Source organism: Punica granatum, chromosome 6 (genome assembly GCF_007655135.1).
Source record: "Punica granatum isolate Tunisia-2019 chromosome 6, ASM765513v2, whole genome shotgun sequence".
Lineage (NCBI taxonomy): Eukaryota > Viridiplantae > Streptophyta > Magnoliopsida > Myrtales > Lythraceae > Punica > Punica granatum.
Genome location: NC_045132.1, coordinates 9,319,831 through 9,338,249, shown reverse-complemented (window position 1 = coordinate 9,338,249; position 18,419 = coordinate 9,319,831). Strand labels below are relative to the sequence as shown.

The 18,419-nt window shown below is 38.2% G+C and overlaps 1 protein-coding gene and 1 long non-coding RNA gene across 5 annotated transcripts; one reads left to right on the top strand and one right to left on the bottom strand.

The window, feature by feature from the left end:
• The first annotated feature begins 5,067 nt into the window (after positions 1 to 5,067).
• Positions 5,068 to 13,457, top strand: LOC116212452 (protein DA1-like). 2 transcript variants are annotated; one of them, XM_031547075.1, is made up of 11 exons: positions 5,068 to 5,201; positions 5,286 to 5,334; positions 5,442 to 5,673; positions 7,038 to 7,164; positions 7,285 to 7,371; positions 11,798 to 11,917; positions 12,000 to 12,191; positions 12,326 to 12,385; positions 12,532 to 12,650; positions 12,737 to 12,795; positions 12,897 to 13,457. In XM_031547075.1, exons 1-11 carry the CDS (start codon positions 5,109 to 5,111, stop codon positions 13,235 to 13,237), a joined length of 1,479 nt encoding a protein of 492 aa, XP_031402935.1. In that variant the 5' UTR covers positions 5,068 to 5,108; the 3' UTR covers positions 13,238 to 13,457. The 2 variants fall into 2 exon arrangements, with proteins under 2 accessions (XP_031402935.1, XP_031402936.1); XM_031547076.1 differs by having other exon boundaries at positions 5,142 to 5,201; positions 5,416 to 5,673.
• Positions 13,458 to 13,979: 522 nt separating this feature from the next.
• On the bottom strand, positions 13,980 to 17,035 carry LOC116212454. 3 transcript variants are annotated; one of them, XR_004157854.1, is made up of 4 exons: positions 16,643 to 17,035; positions 16,140 to 16,377; positions 15,896 to 16,054; positions 13,980 to 15,415 (listed from the first exon to the last, which is right to left on the bottom strand). It is a non-coding gene; the product is annotated as an uncharacterized LOC116212454 (long non-coding RNA). The 3 variants fall into 3 exon arrangements; XR_004157852.1 differs by having other exon boundaries at positions 16,216 to 16,377; XR_004157853.1 differs by having other exon boundaries at positions 16,216 to 16,372.
• Positions 17,036 to 18,419: the final 1,384 nt, after the last annotated feature.

Genomic DNA, 18,419 nt, shown 5'->3' with positions numbered 1-18,419 from the left:
CCTATGGAGTTTCTCGGTTTCTAGGCGAGTTCTTCCTTCCCGACTTATCCAAGCCTCAAACAAACTACATACCCCACATGTATTTGACCTCCCGAGTCCATTTACGGTATTAGTTTTGCGATTTGAAGCTCCCAGCAGCCCGAACCAGCTCTGTCCAGAACCGGGTTCTGTAGGCATTTTCACGGCTTCCCGGGCTTCCTGGGCATTTCCACTACCTCACGACTATGGCGAGTCGTGCCATCACTTCCTAGGGGTTCCTCATGACCCTCACTCTCCCCTGTGACAAGGTGGTCGCGTGCCAAGAGCCGCTCAACCATGCACCACCGCCATTTCTCTCTTTTCTCCCTTCACAGATTTTTTTTCCAGTTTTTACCGGTTTTCTTTGCATCTTTCAGGAAAATAGACATGTCCAATCTTTACAAAACCACTGCAGGCATGATCCTCAGTCAGTTAAGAGTTCAATGCCACCGATTTGCATCAAAAGACCACCGGAAGCCTCCCGTAGAGTCGTTTCTTCATTGGGTGCCAGTCGGGTCTGTGCCTCTGGTTTTCTATTCTGACCCGAATTTTACAGGAACATACAGGTCATCTCGGGTTGAATCTCGCTACGAGCCACATATCACCGTGATCCTCACTCAGTTAGGAGTCCAATGCCACCGATCTTGCATCAAAAGACCACCGAAAGCCTCCCGTAGAGTCGTTTCTTCATCGGGTACCAGTCGGGTCTGTTCCTCTGGTTTTCTATTCTGACCCGAACTTTGCAGGAACATACAGGTCAACTCAAGTTGAATCTCGCTACGAGCCATATATCACCATGATCCTCACTCAGTTAGGAGTCCAATGCCACCGATCTTGCATCAAAAGACCACCGGAAGCCTCCCGTAGAGTCGTTTCTTTATCGGGTGCCAGTCGGGTCTATTCATCTGGTTTTCTATTCTGACCCGAACTTTGCAGGAACATACAGGTCAGCTCGGGTTGAATCTCACTACGAGCCACATATCACCGTGATCTTTACTCAGTTAAGAGTTCAATGCCACCAACCTTGCATCAAAAGACCACTGGAAGCCTCCCGTAAAGTCGTTTCTTCATCGGGTACCAGTCGGGTCTGTTCCTCTGGTTTTCTATTCTGACCCGAAATTTGCAGGAACATACAGGTCAGCTCGGGTTGAATCTTGCTACGAGCCACATATCACCGTGATCCTTACTCAGTTAGGAGTTCAATGCCACCAACCTTGCATCAAAAGACAACCGGTAGCCTCCCGTAGAGTCGTTTCTTCATCGGGTGCCAGTCGGGTCTGTTCCTCTAGTTTTCTATTCTGACCCGAATTTTGCAGGAACATACAGGTCAGCTCAGGTTGAATCTCGCTACGAGCCACACATCACCGTGATCCTCACTCAGCTAGGAGTCCAATACCACCGACTTTATGCCAAAAGACCACCGGGAGCCTCCTATAGAGCCTTTTCTTTATCGAGTGTCAATCGGGTCTGTTTTGCCCCGACTGGGTCCGTCTCTTTTTACTGACCCCGACTTTGTTTTTGATTTCCGGAAAATCTACGCGTGCTCTCCTCCCGAAACCACCGCAGAAGCGATCCTTAGTCTCTTGGGAGTCAAACACAACTGGCCCCGCGCGAAAATTCCATCCCGATCAACTGGTACAACCCCGACAAGCCGGACTGCCAGTCGGGTCTGACGCCGACCCGACTTCACTGATTCGGGTCTGTTCGTTCCAGGGGGCAGAATCGACTTCTTGAAGCCGTTTTTCCGACTTTCCTCGACTTTTCCCGCATCCCGGGGCTAGGTATAATCATTCCCAACTTAGATAAGTTAAGACTTTTACGTTTTCTTTGCGTTTGTGGGGCGATAAGGCGGTCCATGACCGATTCGCATGCAAGTTTATGTTTTTATGTGTTTTTACATCGTATTATGCATGTCTTCATCGTATACAGTGCTAGCAAGTCGGGAAATAGCTTGAATCGGAGTCGAGGAGACCTTGTTGGCTCAGGCAATCCAAAGGAGCCTCTCGGCCTCACCCCAAGGGAGGTGGCTGAGAGCCCCTCTTGACTTCCTCGGGCCATGGATGGCCTCCTTTCCCCGACTCAAGTCATTTCCCTAGTTTTTACATTTTTCACTTCCCACGAGTTGATACCGTTTTATCGATTCCTCTAAATATCATGTTTGTTCTTGTTTGTATGTTTGATTGTGTTCCTAAGATCATAGCAGCACCGGCTATGTAAAAATATACGTTGTCATTGTGTTTGATGTTTTACGCATGCAAGAAACGGTCAAAACCGATTCTTGGAATTGATTGTAATCACAATTTTCATTTAATTGTTGGTTTCATGTTAATTCGTATGCTAGGTACGTTAATATCGAACAATCATTTCATTGATCCATAACAATTGAGGTTCGAGGTCTCAATCATGAAACCATTCCACGAACGGGAAATGGGACGTGTTACTTGGTTAATGAAATCATTCGGCTTAAATAATTGGACAAATTGAATATTAATTTGTAAACGCATCGACGGATCATGAAATAGTGGAAATGCCATTTTCTAAAATCCCCAATTTTAAAGCATCGAGATGTGGGACACGAATAGAATCAGTGTTCAGGGAGTACTCGTGTGCTATGACTCGAGTCCGGGCCCAATTTGAGGCGGCTCAAGTCGAAACACGCGAGTTCTCTTTAGACCTCTTCGTGTCATGTAGTCTCAATTTTACGCGTGCATCTCACATACCTTACTGTCCAAGGGTATAACCGTCATTTCGTGATTCGCCGATACCCTAGGCATTAAGGAGATCGAAACACCTTGATCTATGGATGGAAAAAGGCGGCCCGTTTGAGTGTGAGTTGCATTCGCATGACCCATTTCATTCACTTTTCGGTGTTTCTATCTTCTTATTGTAGCTTCGGTAGTTAATGTTGTTATTTCTGTCACAAAACACACAAAACCGAATTAATCATGCATTGGCTTAATTAAATATTAGATAATGGACAGGTGGAATGCTAGGTTTCAATTTAGAGTCAAAACACAAGTTTGGTGTATTCAGTGAAATCGTAGTGACACTCCACGAAATAGAATCCTAAAACGAACCAACACACATAATCGACATAGAACCATGTCTTGACCCCTTTCTTTACTCGCCTAGGTTAAATACATTGTTTGCTAATCAATCCTGATTAATAACTGATTAAATCACATACATTCGGCTTAATATACAACTTGTCTGTATTTATTCGCATTTGTCAGTTTTTGTCACTTTTTTCATCAGTTTTTTTATGTTTTTCATTTGCTTTTTGCTGATTTGTTGCAGTTCGGGTTTAAACCCATAGGTTACGTATTGCACGGGATCCAATACCCCAAATCACCGAACACGAGGTCCAACGCCTCCTAACTCACTGAGCGCGTGCAACCCGAGTGTGGAATGAGATCTAGCCTCGAGTCACCATCACACTCCAAGTATGGCCTATGTGGAAGGTGATTTGGATTGGATGTGTGAAACGTGTTTAGATATCACTTGGGAGCTCGATCGGTCCAACGGTGACAGTGGGAATCAATCGGTTCTCCTGCCGACCGTTGATTCGATCGGACCCGGCCCCCGACTCTTTGAGCCCGCGCTGCCTTAATTTATTTATCGGTCATTCAAAACACACGGCGAGCTGGAGCGGAATATTGATCCAATGCGAGCTGATCGGGGATTCATTTATTCAATTGTAATTTATATTTTTTTGAGAGTACATTGTAAGGAACTTTATTTGTGTATTCATTTGTAAGGATCCCCAATCGGTGAACGAAAGGTCTGAGCGCAGAATTAATCGAATCGATTCGTTTATCTGAAAGGCAAGTAAATTTAATATTTCGTGGTTTCGGCTTGCACGGGGAATTGACCACCGTGGCTCGACGAACCGTAGCTAGGATAGCGAGCCGTTTCTTCGATGCGCGAACTTACTTTCCTTTCGGATTCCTGATTCGAATCAATTGATTCACCGACTTTACGGTGTCAAAACGGGCGAGTCAAATGCAACCCTAAATTACGCGGTAAATAAACAAAACGACAAGTCTAGCAAGTTAGAGTACCGAAAGGACGTGCGGGATATAGGCCCGCACGTAATAGAACCCCTGAATTCAGAATTTTCGGTTCTGTACGACCATTGCCTTAGCATTTAGGTGTACCCCGTATCCCTAGACCCAGGCGACTCAACGGCCTTCGACTTATGGGTCGTAAACAGTAAGTAGCGACTCCTTCTCACGCGCATCCGTCGCGCGTCCCCAGGAAGGTGGAAACTCCCAAGCAGCGTTGCATAGGCTTCGCGCATGCGTGCCCCGACGAGATTAAATTCGAGTGCGCACAGTAATTATACCTTTTTTTTATAAATTATTTTCACTTTAATATGTCATATATTCAATGATATTCTATTTAAATTTGTTTTATAAAGATAATATTATTTTTAAATTAATTTTGATCATTCATTTTTTTATATATTTTTATAATTATTGTTATTATTTTTTTAAAACATTTCAAGGGAATTTCACTCGGAATAAATTTATTTTTGCTAGAAAACTTCCCTCAATTTTCTTTTAAAGAAAATGTTCTCGGAAGAACCCCTCGAAAATCTATATATATATATATATATATACATATATATACACATAGTTTTTTTTAGTTTCCAAACGGGATTTTATCGGAAGTTTCCTCTAATGTCGGTGGTTGTTCAATTGCAATTTGCAAGTGGTTACTTACCGACGCTTCCTCTAAAGTTATTTAATTGTGAGTGGTTACTCACTGACAAGTCAAAGTCTATGTCTTCTTCTATTTAAAAAAGAAGAAGAAGAAATAAAGTCTAATATGTCTTCCTATAAAGATTTTTCAATGTGACTGATTCCTACTTGCCCTATGCCTTCTGTCTGGTAGTTGTGTTTTGCTTCTTATCTATACTAATTAATCCTACATTTAAAACTCGCTGGTGGTCCATTGGATTTCTTTTTTATATTTTGTTAATAATGGAGGAGAGAAAGAGAAAGGGAAGAAATTGACATAAACAATAAAATATATGTGTATATATATATATATATGTAGTACTTTATAGGGGTTGATCACGGAAAGTAATGGGTTGGCTGAAGAATATCCTAAAGGGTGCTTCTTCGTCTCCTACCTCAAACTTCAAACAGGAATGTCATAACAGCTATGGAGATTCGGAGGTATGTACGTCTTCATTTCTCTATTTACCCTTGGAAAGTCAAAGTTTTGGTCTCATGAATACACCATATTACTGAATTCTTTAGGATGAATCGTTGAGCGACAAGGATCATGATGAAGATAATGCAGTCATGGGTAAGCGAAAAAATAAAACTGTCATATGCTAACTTAATTGCCTGGTAGAACTTACTTCTTACACATATCACTATGTCTAAGATACAACGCCTATATGCTTACTCAAGGGCACTACTATTTTCCTTACGGTGAAAGTCGACATCTTGAGGATCAGAGTCAAACCGAGGGCAATGAAGGAAATGACGATGCTCCTACTGGAGGATTGTACCGGGAGGTTATAGAGGAAGAGCTGGCTTTGGGTCTTCAACGAAGTATAAGGATAGAGAATCCAAACCAGCAATATGGCAATATTGGAAATTACATATTTCAACCTTATTATTCTTTCCCTTCTGCCTATAGGTACTGTTTCTTTTCATCGTTCTTTGTCTTTTTCATTTTTCCAGCATATGGTTTTTTTGAAATATAATTAATTTAGTCTATTTATCTTGTCCTTTCCAGTATCTTCAATTGATTTCAGTGACACATACTATTAGATTTTTTTTTTTACTGTTTGGTTTCATATAAGTATGGTGTTTCTGAACATGCCTGTATGTTCATCCTTGTTCTTGCGACTTAGTAGAGTAATATACAGCTACGAAATTTATGTATCTATTGATACACGAAGCACAAAAGCACTTGTCATCTGCCACATTAATATAGATATGTTAAGAAGAATGTTAAAACATTATACTCAAAGAACTGTTAGTCTTGTTTAGGATACGTCGCACATTATTTATTTAATCACCAATAATTATGAAAGTTTATCATAAATAAATTATATGAATACGGAAATTTCTTATGCGAACTTGACTTGCATATTTATTTTACTAAAGAAATAAAATAAAATATAACTTTTGAGATGTCCTTATTTTTATATATGTTCTTTTAATTTTTTTATATCACTGTAAATTCATGGAATTATTAGTTCGTGATAATATATTTAAAAGATATTATACTATCAACCGTGAATATCTATTTTATTCTACTAGTAGATTAATTACAGTAATCATTTTTAGAATAATTATGGCATACCTAATACATGAGCTTAAGCATCTCAACTAATTTTCCCTTTATAACTTTTATATGTTACGTAATCATCAAATAAATAGGATTTATATCTCATAATCTTGAATTTGACTCTCGTCATCAAATTATATCTTCATGAATTCACTCTAGTTATTCTTTAAAGTTGCACTTCATGCCTTGCATCGAATGTTCATATATCTACTCAGTATTATAGCCAGGACGATCTTGTTGAATAAATTTGAGCTTTTGAGGTAATTATTTGAATCCGATACAATCTGTGCTACTACAAGTACATAAATATTTTTTTTTTTGTTTTATAAAGGAGACTCATGAGTCTAGTACAATAAATAAAACAAGTATATAATCTTGTTCTTTAAAACCCAAAAAAAATACTTAAATCATTTTCTTATTCCTATTTTCCTGTAAAATGATGGAAGGTTCTTTTTTTTTTTGGTGGACATGATAGGAAGATATTAATAATTCAGCTTTTTGTAATAAAAAAATTATTTTTTCCCTTTCAATTTTAGATTAAATGCACTCCATAAATTTTTACACAGATACAGATTATTTTGGAATTTTTAAATTATAATTGAAATTTTCTTTTTTTGGGTAAATTATATGATTAAAAATTTCATGCTAATAGATAGTTGGAAAATGCTATATTGATTAGTAATTTGAAAATGCTTTATTTTCTCTAGTACATGGTATCAATATCGGCACAATCAAATGGATGAAGAAAAGTTTATCAATTGCACGGACACACTTCCAAATCTGCAGGAATCTTTTCAATGCAACTCATCTAATCCACAATCTGCTGACTATGAGGTCTAGTAACTATAACTTCAAATTCTCTTTTTGCAGTTCAATTAATACAATGTAAGATGAATTTCTGTGTTGATTTTAGATACGCATTTTGTTCCGTCTAATCTCAACCAGTAACGACAGGTTGCTGATGAAGATCACCACCCGTATTTCAGGCCACGTTGCAAATGGTCTTACACCCCAATAGTATGTGATGTTTGCAAGTACCACGTAAGTATGCTTTTCCTTACTAACTCTACTTTGAGGTCACTCATATCGAAGTTGCCTTTAATTGGAACGAATGTTTTTTTCTTGCCGAGGCTATTTAGCTTTTGTAGTTAAAGCTGTTACGTACCGCTTTCGACAAGTACCCTAGGAGAATATCCCGATACCAACAATGTTCTTGAACCATACAAAAGAGGGTACATGCAGTACTAAATGATTCAGTTCCAGATGTTCGACTCTTATTCTCTTTAAACAAGATTTCAGATTTGGATCCTATGAATGGAGAAAATTCATAGTTGGGATAGCTTTATAAAGGAGTGACGCCATAACCCATCTATGCCCCCTTTCTCTAATTCTTCTCTCCAAATTTTCCTCTAACTTCCTCTCAGACCAAGAATATAAAAGAGACCTTTCTTTATATCCTATGAGTGTAAATAAGCTATGCTGCTTACGAGCTACTTCAACTTAACTCGACTGCTGAAGAAGTCTCCCAACAGGCCAAGAAAGGAAAAAGCATGGGGCATATATGTTGTTATTTTATACTTTTAGATTGGATATGGCCCAACGACATAATTTACTCAGTGAAACTTTAACATGGTACTAGAAAGATTTGTGCAGGTTCATTACACCCCAAATCTAAGTTTGAGCCTCGCCAGAAGTACGTTAGCTTCTCGTTAGTCCCTTAAGCCCAATATTTGCAGGGGAAAGCTCGGCCTGGTAGTCAGAGCCATGGCTGAATTTTAGATCAATCCTCGCTAACACAGTCAAACTTATCTGTAGAGTCCATTGATCGACAAAGGATAAATGGAATGATCTCGGCAACTGTCCGAAGCAAAAGCGGTAGGACAATTGAGAAATATATAGTATAAATAATAGTGAAAAAGCCATTCTAAGTTCTCAACTTTTAAAATCTTCTCTTTCTTTTTTCTTTAATATATTTTCGTTCAAATACTGAGTAACGTTACGAACTCATCACTCATATGTGCCAAGGGGCATAATATTTGGGTTCATCGATCATGACTCATAAACATACTGTGGATTTTTCCCTTGCACAGCCAAATTGGTAATCGAGGTGCGACAAACTCTCTCCTTTAGCCCTAATGTCCAAGATGGGATCCTCGATGGGTTTCCAAATAATTCCAACCAATTTGAGCTCATGGGTAGCCCCTGGAACAAACAACCTGCAATTTCCGATTGCCATGGGTTGGAGTCGACTCTGGTGTGTTAGAGTAGATTATCAATTGCATCCCTAATAGATATGTTCCACATCAATTGAGTCCTTAACCCATTCTTTACATCAACTAAAACCTGACTCCTTAAAGTATATCAATTTGGTCCTTTAACTTATTTTTTACACCCATTTGGTCTATGACCTTCGAATGTACATCAATTAGGCCTTTTACCTTTTTTGCATTTTTTAGTTATAAGAGAGAACCACGGGCTTAATCCTGATAGCTAATAAATGAACATGTGTAATCTCACAACGAGTATCGAACTTGAAATATCTTGGTTACAAGTGAAGGTCTGCATCACTATAGTACACTCTTTTTTATTTTATCATTTTTTTAGATCAATTTGGTCACGGACCATTTTCAATTAGAATCCCCTATCACACTAAAGTTAAGAAGTGGACAAATAAAGTTAAAGGCACATTCCTAATTAGTTTCTGGGATTAAGTGATTATGCTCTTGAACAGCGTCTTCAAATCAAGGGATTAGGTATTTCAACCCTTTGACGCCTTTCTCTAAACAAATTTAAACAAGAGAAATAAAGAAAACTAGATGAATGCCAGCGCTATGCATTGGTTCATATTAAATCCCATAGATGGCTCATTGTGACCTTTTATTTTAGTTTTTCGAAGTCATAATTACTCGTTTACCATAAAATTAATAAATATCGTCATAAATAATAGTATAATTTTAACATTAAAGATTTTTTTAGAAAAGGTATTCCAAGTACTTGGATTTAGGAAAGGTAGGAAGAGAAAGGGAGAAAAGTGGAAGGTGAGAAAAAAGGCTGGAAGAGAAGGTAATCATTCTGTTGAATTTACAATTATATCCTTGATCAAAAGGTTCTTATAAATCGAAATATGTGTAGTCAGGGCATTCATGGAAGATGAAAGTGAGATGAAATGGTCCCTTCCGCTTTTATAATAGTAGAGATGAAACAAAAGAATTTAAAGTTGTCCCCCGTCATAAGAAATGTGTATCATTACAACTAAAACACCATTTCGCGATGCTTTTTGTGGCTTGGTGATGCTTCTAGTGTCGCCTAAAGCCTATTGATGTTATTTATGACACTTTCAAAAGCGGTGTCAAAAGTACAGTCGGCACAAGTATGCCGACGCTTACTACAAGTGTCGCGATAAACCCCCCTAATGCAGTGCTTTGAAAGCATTGGTAGATGTTGGATCAATGGCAACGCCTCATTTGCGTCACTAAACCCTTGCCTTGCCGACGTATATAGGAGTCTCGCACTTGCCCGACCTTGAAAGCTTCGGCCAAAACCAAGTCTAGTCCGATACTATAAAAGTGTCGGTATAGGCTTTTTTTTTAAAAAAAAGGCCTAGTTCGACGCTTCAAAAATACTGAAAAACATATTATCAAAATTCGACAATATGTTGTGAGGTAAATCGATCCCATTTTACAATTGATAACATGTTGACATGACTGAATAAGAAGAAATGAAAGCAACCATAAAATAATGAAATCAAATTAATATAGAACAACTCATACCATTGCCTGAGAAATTCTAAAGGAAAAACGAATTAGCATTCAAAAAAACTAAGACAAATATAACGTAAAAGAGGAGAAGGAAAGAAGAGGCAGAAGGCAATAACAACATCCTGCTCCATCTATGCCTCCTCATCCACAACCTCGTCCTCCCACCACCATCCTTCACCTGGATCAATATGCTGCACCAACAACATGCTTTTAGTTTATCTCTACTGCACCTCACTGAACTACTCTTCGTTGACCGTTGCCTCCTTCAACTTGCTGCTCATCGATTTGCAACTCCTCATCGAAGTACTGCTCCTCATCGACCCATTGCCTCCTTCACCTTGCATATTTTTTATTTGGATTTCCATTGAAAATCCAACACTATCAAGAGACAATAGCAAGTGTTTCACACCAATTGAGGGATAAAGAGATGCCAAACCTCTTTGGCGGAGGCAGAGATCTTGTTGGCCTTCTCCTCAATGTTATGGAAGATCTCATTGAGCTTCTCTTTGGCGGGGAGTGTTGAGCATCCAAAGGAGAGGGAGGAGGTGAAGGATATTGTACCAGAGAGCGATGGTTGAGGACTCCTAGAGGCCAAGAGAAGTTGGTGACGGCAAAGCAGTTGAGAATGAGAGAACTATAAATTTTGACATTTTATGATGTTTCTCAGTGTCAGTAAAATTTGTCGATATATAAAAGGTTCATTTGCCGATGCATAAGTGTCGACAAAAGGGTCCATTTCCTCACACTTTCTCAAGTGTCAACAAAAGGACCCTTTGTCGACGCTTTTTAAATGTCGAATAAGGTTCCCCTTTGGCGACACATAGAAAATTGTCGGCTAAAATCTATCTTTGCCGACGCTTATTTAAACGTTCGCAAAAGGGCTCCTTTACTTTTAAGCGTCGACTATGGTAACCCTTGGCCAATGCTTAAAAAAGCGTTAGCTAAGATCTCCATCTGCCGATGCATTTTATAAGCATTGGCAAAAGTGTCCCTTTGCCAATGATTTTTGGTGATGCTTTTGAAAATGACAGCTTAGATTTGCTTGTGGCAATCTTTTTCAAAGCGTCACATAAACCCTACTTGTATAGCTTTCAACAATGCTTTTCAAAGCATTCCTAAAATATGTCGCCAAATGTCTGCTTGAGGATCCAATCTGCATATTTGGGCCAGCCAACCCATGGAACCGACCAATTTTAATGTGAACCCACTAAACCCAAATGAACTGGATCGGTTCTATGGATTCCTATTTATTAAGAAAAATGAAATGTGCGGGAAGGAATTCGAACACAAGACCTCAAATTCCTATCTCCTTCAATGCTTGAAGCCATAACCATTTAAGCTAGAGCCACTTTTTGTCTGTTTTTGTTCAAAAATTTTCTTTCTGACACTCAACGAGAAGTAGAAATGCGATTTACACAGTAACAAAGAAGAGAAGAGTTTTGGTGAAAATTTTCTTTTATTAATTAAGAATAGTTATTTAAATTATTGTGTATTTATTTTATTCATCATGCTTTTTTAGAATAATTATGTATTATATAATCTTTAATTAAATGTGCGGTCCACCCATCAAACCCCAGTTGGACCCATCGAACCCGTGAATCCATAACTCGACCGGTTCTGATAACACTGGTGTATATAGACTCATATAAGAAGTTGGCTACATTGGCATTATCTGATAATCTAGTAAATCTCTTCTGTTTTTTGCATAGGTTCCTGTAGATTCCAGTGGTGTTCCTCAATATGGAGAAGTACCTGTCTTTCACCAAAAGTACTGCACCAAGCACCTCCATGACGGCACTGCTATATGTTTCTTCTGTGAAAGGCTCGAGGTTAGATTGTTCATTTATTACCTTTTAATGTATCATTAGTTATGAAGAATGTATGAACATAACATTAACATGCCATGCACAGGTAAGAGGAACCCGATACTCGTCATACGATGATGGTCGGAAGATATGTAGTGATTGCAAGAAATCTGCAATCATGAATGAGCGTGACTGTCAACCTCTTGTTGATGAAATCCTTAAATTTTATGAGGATTTGGACATGAAAGTTAGGCAGGAATTTATTCCTATATTCGTGCTTGACAAGAAGAAAATGAATGTAAGTGTTACAAAGCATATATATGTAAATGTATTGATTTTTCTCCATAAGATGAACAATAAAACTAAATAATTAGGCGGTCTTCTCTTACTCGGTAGCTTTATCAAGGCTGGTGGTTTCCCTTATTTTTGCAGAAAGAACGTGGAGGAATCACTAGAGGAAGAACCATATCAAAAGAAAATTCTATGCTTACGGTTTGACAGCATAACCTTCTTCCGTGTATATATATATATATATATATATATGATTCTTATTTCATTCGATTGAAAAGTATTAACTTCAATATCAATATCAGAAGTATATGTGACGAAGTAATCTGTTTTTCTTTCGACCACAACAGATGATTCAGACACCAAAGTATGGACCGAAAAATAATATAACTGGAGTTAAGGAGGAGCCATTCAAGCTAGTGAGTTACAAGAACGTAGAGTGCATTGAACTACTAAATGGTTGCCCCAGGTAATGGTTTTTTGGAAAGTACCATGACGATCCAGTTAAGTTTTAAAAATATGAGATGATACACGATTTTAACAAATGAAAATTAGGTTGTACATCGGTCGAACCCTCGCCCATGAGATGATGCACGCTTGGCTTTGTCTTGAAGGTTTGTTTGTTCACACTGTTTTTGTAACAGATTTCTTTTTAAGATGACATTCTGCTTTGTTCATTGTGTAATTCATATTGTCATATGGTCGCTTGTTACAGGATATCAGCAAAGCCAAAAGAAGCATGTACAGGGCTTTTGTGGCCCCTTGCCATACAATATTGAAGAAGGAATGTGCCAAGTTATGGCTCATATATGGATAAAATCTAAGATTCATGATATGTCTAGAAATGAATCGGGCTCATCTCCAGGGCTTCAGTTTGAGAGAAAACTCGCAGAGCATATCAAGCATAGTATTGAAACCAGTGATAGTCCCGAGTACGGAGATGGTTTCAGATTTGCACGTCGCGTGGTGGACAAGTATGGCCTTAAAGGAACTCTCAACTATGTACGAATGACTGGCAACTTCCCCGAGACGATTCCAAATTTCCATGCCCCATAATGCCATACCATGACTGGAATTTCCCCTTTCTATCCATGATATTATCATGCTTTTGACTATGCCCCGTATTCCGGGCATATCAACTCTGTCATTTTCAATATTCGGTCATGTTTTCAGGTGTGAGCTCTCCATTCATGGGAGAAAACTGTGTAAAGTCGTCTAACACATTTGGTACGCCAGAATGGAATGAGACGGAACAAAATGGTTTTATAATGTGAAATATAACTTTACTAATAGAAAAATAATATTTTCCTTAGTTAACCTTGAAAGTTTGAATGAATTAAAAAAAGATGAACTTTTTTATTAAGAATTCAATTTATACATTTTTTTTTGTGAAAATGTATACATATTTTTAGATATACTGCAGGAATACGAGTGCGAGCAGAGCTGAGTTGGACTCAACTTAATGGCTTCAAAATACTCAGATAGCTAATCAGAATCTCTACTATTTTCCAAAAAAAAAATCATTTTTATAATAAATTTTAATAAATAGCGATCTTTTACATTTTTTTTTCTACATTTCATATTTATTTGAAATTTCATTTGTGCAAATAAACACAGTGGAGAAAACGTGACAATCTATAAAATCTTTTAAGTTTTAATTTTTCAAATGAATATTATCTAACAAGATGTCGTTATCTATTGAATATCTTTATGAATTTTCATCACTCGTAAAGGAAATAAATATGAAATGAATATCATCTAAGAGGAGGTGACAAATAACAAAGGGCACTGTAGAGAAATTAAAGGAAATCAGATAGCATTACATGAGATAGAGGGGAAAGGATGCAAGAGACGATTCACCAAAAGTTCGTCTGATTGTCGAAGTCCAGGATATAGAACATGGCCCATTCATGAAGTAAGCAAGAAGTAACCATCAATTATAGAAACATGGTGTAATGGAGAGAGCAATTGAAATGTACAGATAAAATAATTGAAACTTTCCTTCAATCATCAAAGTGCGCCCTTGAACAAAGGAAGAATTAATTGTATAGCACAATAGGAAAAGATGCATTGTCTATCTGAAGGGGGAGGAAGGGCACGAAGTGGATAGTCTCAGGAATTAAAAAGTGAGTTGTTTAAGGGTGTTAAGGGTGAATAATCATTGCATTTAAGAAATGAGGGCAGTGAAAGATATACCGGTTGGATATAGGGAGATTGGTTGGAGGATTCTTGTTTTTATTTTCTTTTAATAAGTAATTAGAGGATTGTGGCTGAAAAGTCGCAATTGGGATGCCAAAATAACATTAGCCTACAACCGGGAATAAAGAGCCTCCCAGGATACAAATATGTGTGTGTGTGTGTGTGTGTGTGTGTGTGTGTGTGTAGATAGTAACATAGTTGCCTTGATTTCACTATTCCATGCATAAACATAAGATGGATCATCTCTTGTTCAATTCTTGTGATGACTCGGAATGATCGAACTCAATATTACTGCCTCTCTATTGCTAAATGATTATGTAGCAACTTCTTGGTTTTCTTGCACTTCTGAAAAGTGTCCCTGAATTTTATATCTGCGGAAAATTAGGTGCATAATACAATAGGAATTGCTTGTGAAGAGAAGTTAAATTCAAGAGTCTACTTGGTAATTCTGTCGGTGCCGCAGATGATCCACAGTGGAGCAAGAAAGCATCCGACGGCTGTTTTTGTGTCTTGCCATTTTTATTTTCGATTGCACCTTAGTATCTGGAAGCTCAACTGGCCTTAAGTAATCTAATTCAAGTCAGATCGGTCCACTAAGGAAAAAAAACTCTTCCAGCGTGAATTTTCTCTTTTAACATACTTAGGCACTATTTTAAGAAAAAAAATCTACAAGCTAATTGCATGTAGTCCAAGAGATTCGTATACTCATTAATTATATGAACTTTAGATTCTCCAACGCGTTATGTCTTTTGTTATCTGATCATTCAATGCTTCATCCTTTCAAAAAGGGAACCTAATGAAAGATTAACGAGGGGAAGAGAGAGAGAGACGCAGAAGAGATGAGGAACTTACCCTTCACCACCTAAACCAGTCTATGCGAATGTACCAGTCCATGATAGCATTCTTGGTGCTACTGCTGTCAAAGGGGTCCGAGAAGTCATCATAGTCATCACTGGAACAGCTTCTGTCGACTTCCAAGTCCCAGCTTCGCCAGCATAATGACCCTTTAAGGTTGATATCATCCATTTTCTTAAGCTGTCGTAGGAATACAGAAACTTAATCAGGATCTTCTTTCGTAAAGATTAATACAAGCAATATCATAAAAGTAAAATAGACCGACAAACTTCTCATTAAGACCGTTAGATAAAAAGGTCATAGTCTCTATCGAGAGAGACCACTGAGAATCGGAATTAGAAAGAAAACCCAGATCAGATCTATCTTAGCACTAACACCAACAACAGTAAAAACAGTGTTTCACAGAAGACAACCTTTCCTCTGATTTTTCTGGGGTTTTTTTATTTTCTTTCCTAGGAAATAGAGGGATAGACAGTGAAAACCGTCCAACAGAAATTTGTAGAAGTTCACAGGTTAGAATACACGCAGAACCAGAAATCAAATCCAGCCCACTTGTAAAAATCATCTTTCAGATCAAAACCCAACCAAACGAATTTCTAATCTATAGTAATCACAAGAAAGATATTTTAACGACTACGTATATCATAAAATATATGAAACCTGATTTGGTCATGATCCACAACAGTGTCCACATTTGAGGAGGAATCATGGGAGAGCTTGGGGAACAAACGGCTCGAGCATTGGCATATAAACCCATTGATGTTTCAACATGCTCAACTCCGAATTAAGGACAGGAAAAAAGACAACTCTTTTACACTTCTGGAAACATGAAACAGAAAAATCAATTCAAACAAGAGTTAGTGCCAATCAGAAAACAGATGAGACATATGGAGAGAGTGATTACCATATCATTAGATATCTAAGGAATGCCATTGCTCACGATATCATGGTGCCAATCACATACGCAATGTCGTATTTACCTTTTATTCCATGTTAGGTGAAAAAAGAGCTAAAACTTCTATCGGTTCTTCCAGTCTCAGTAAGACAACTTGTACCAGCCCGTCAAGTTCTCTACAAGATACCACAGGCATTGTCCTGTATAGATTAGGATGGTTCATCCTTGGCTTTTAGTTATCCCTGCACTATCAAATTTTGATGAGTTGGTTTTAAGAACATTTATTTCTTCCTTTCGAAGGCATCTAAGAGGACTCCTACAACATTTTTGGTGAAAAATCATATGGGCAAATCAACAAACACTTGATGTGCAGTGTAGCAACAAGAACATGATGTAGAAATGCGTATTGATAAAACTTAAAACTAGAGAGAATAGGGGTAGAAATGTCATAGGAGTGAAGGTTTAACTTGATAGAAACAATATATGAGGGCGAAACAAAGTGCAAAACTAACCAGGAGAGCAAGGGCACCGAAACTGAGCGATTCATCCGCAACTTGTATAGAGAGAGTCGGATAGGGGAGGGTGAGGCTGGTGACTGTAGTACGAATTCATCGGCGACGTTCTGTTGTTCGTGGGTCTCAGGCGTTGGTTCCAATGGCCAACGGGGCCGCAAGGTGAGGGCGAGCGTTGAGTCTGTAAACAGAGTGCCTTGCGGGAAGAAGGCGAAAGTAGAAGGGGAGCGATGGGGTTGCGGGCCAGCATCGCCAGGGTCGAGCGCGGTAGGCGGAGACAGAGTGGTCTGGCGGGGAGAAGGCGAACGTAGATGGAAGCGATGGGGGCGGGAGGAGGCGTTCAGAAGTTGGATGGGCACGAAGGAACATGCATTAAACGCAGGGGTAAAATGGAAAATTAAAAAATATTAGAAACACCCCGTACTTTTATACTTTTTATATATTGGGAGATTTCTTTTTGGTATTATTCAATACAAATACTATAAGGTAGGGGTGTGCATGGGTACTGCGTATATCCGGAATCGGTCAGAATCTACCCATTAAGGTAAGGTCCGGGTAGCTCATACTGAAAATAGGATAGGTTCTGGGTACAAAAATCAGGAATTGGTAAAAATCGATTTCAGTTCCGGTTTCTGCCTACAGGGTACCAGGATCTGATTATTTATAATAATAATAATAAAAAAGATGAAAGAGTAAAATTATTGTCTCCTCTAATACTTTATTGTGTGGAATCGTGTTATGAATGTTTAATTTTGTCGATGGATTGATGAGACATTTTTTTTTGTTGTGGATTAATCTAAATCTTTATTGATATTCTATTTGGCGTGATTACTGATTATGTATGTGACATTTTCGGTTTTATTTAGCAAGATAAAAAAATTTACAGGTTCTAATAGGGTACCCAGAACCTGTGGTATAATACAAGTTCCGGGTAGGGTAAGGTCCAGTTCCAAAATCTTGAAACTTGTACCTTACAAGGTAGGGTCCGGGTATCGTGAAAAATACAGGGTACCCGGAACCGATCACCCCTACTATACGGTATATATATATTATGAATACTGTATGGTGTGCACAATTGGTTATACGAACTGGCGCGCAAGTGTTCATAAACGATATGCCATGTAGAGTGATACTACCACGGTTGGGTGCAAAAAACTATCACGGTGGTTGTTTTTTTTCTTCAACCATTGGATCGGATGATCGTATACGTGTTCAATTTTTTTTTTTACTTAAAGATTCATCACTCAATTTTTAACTTTCGATATTTTCAACAACGTATCTTCTCGATGATGTGCCCGTGGACGAGCCGAAACTGGTTCAATATAAAACAAATAGTAAAACACAATTTTTCTTTATTTTTTCAAAATTTAAAAATTAAAATTAAAATAAAAAACAAACTCAGAAGATCGTCAGAGAGATGGGGGAGGGAAGGGAAAACGCCGCTCAGGACGCAATCAAACATGCAAGATCTTCGACTATCCAGCCTCTGAATCACCTGTTTTCACTATTCATGTGCGGAATCCTGGTCTAGGTTATAGAATTATCAGCATATGATTTGCAAAATCAAAATTTTCCTATCAATTAGAGATTTTTTTTTGGTAGAAAAATGAAATGCATTAGAAATTAATCGTCTATGCACAAAGCGCTTACAGATATCGATAACAAAAGTCCCATATTATCTTGAAATAAGAACTCCCTAAGAGAAGGAGGGGGTTGAGATAAAATATCGAGGCTATCCGAAGATTTTGCTCCAATGTTAGCAAGATGATCAGTACAT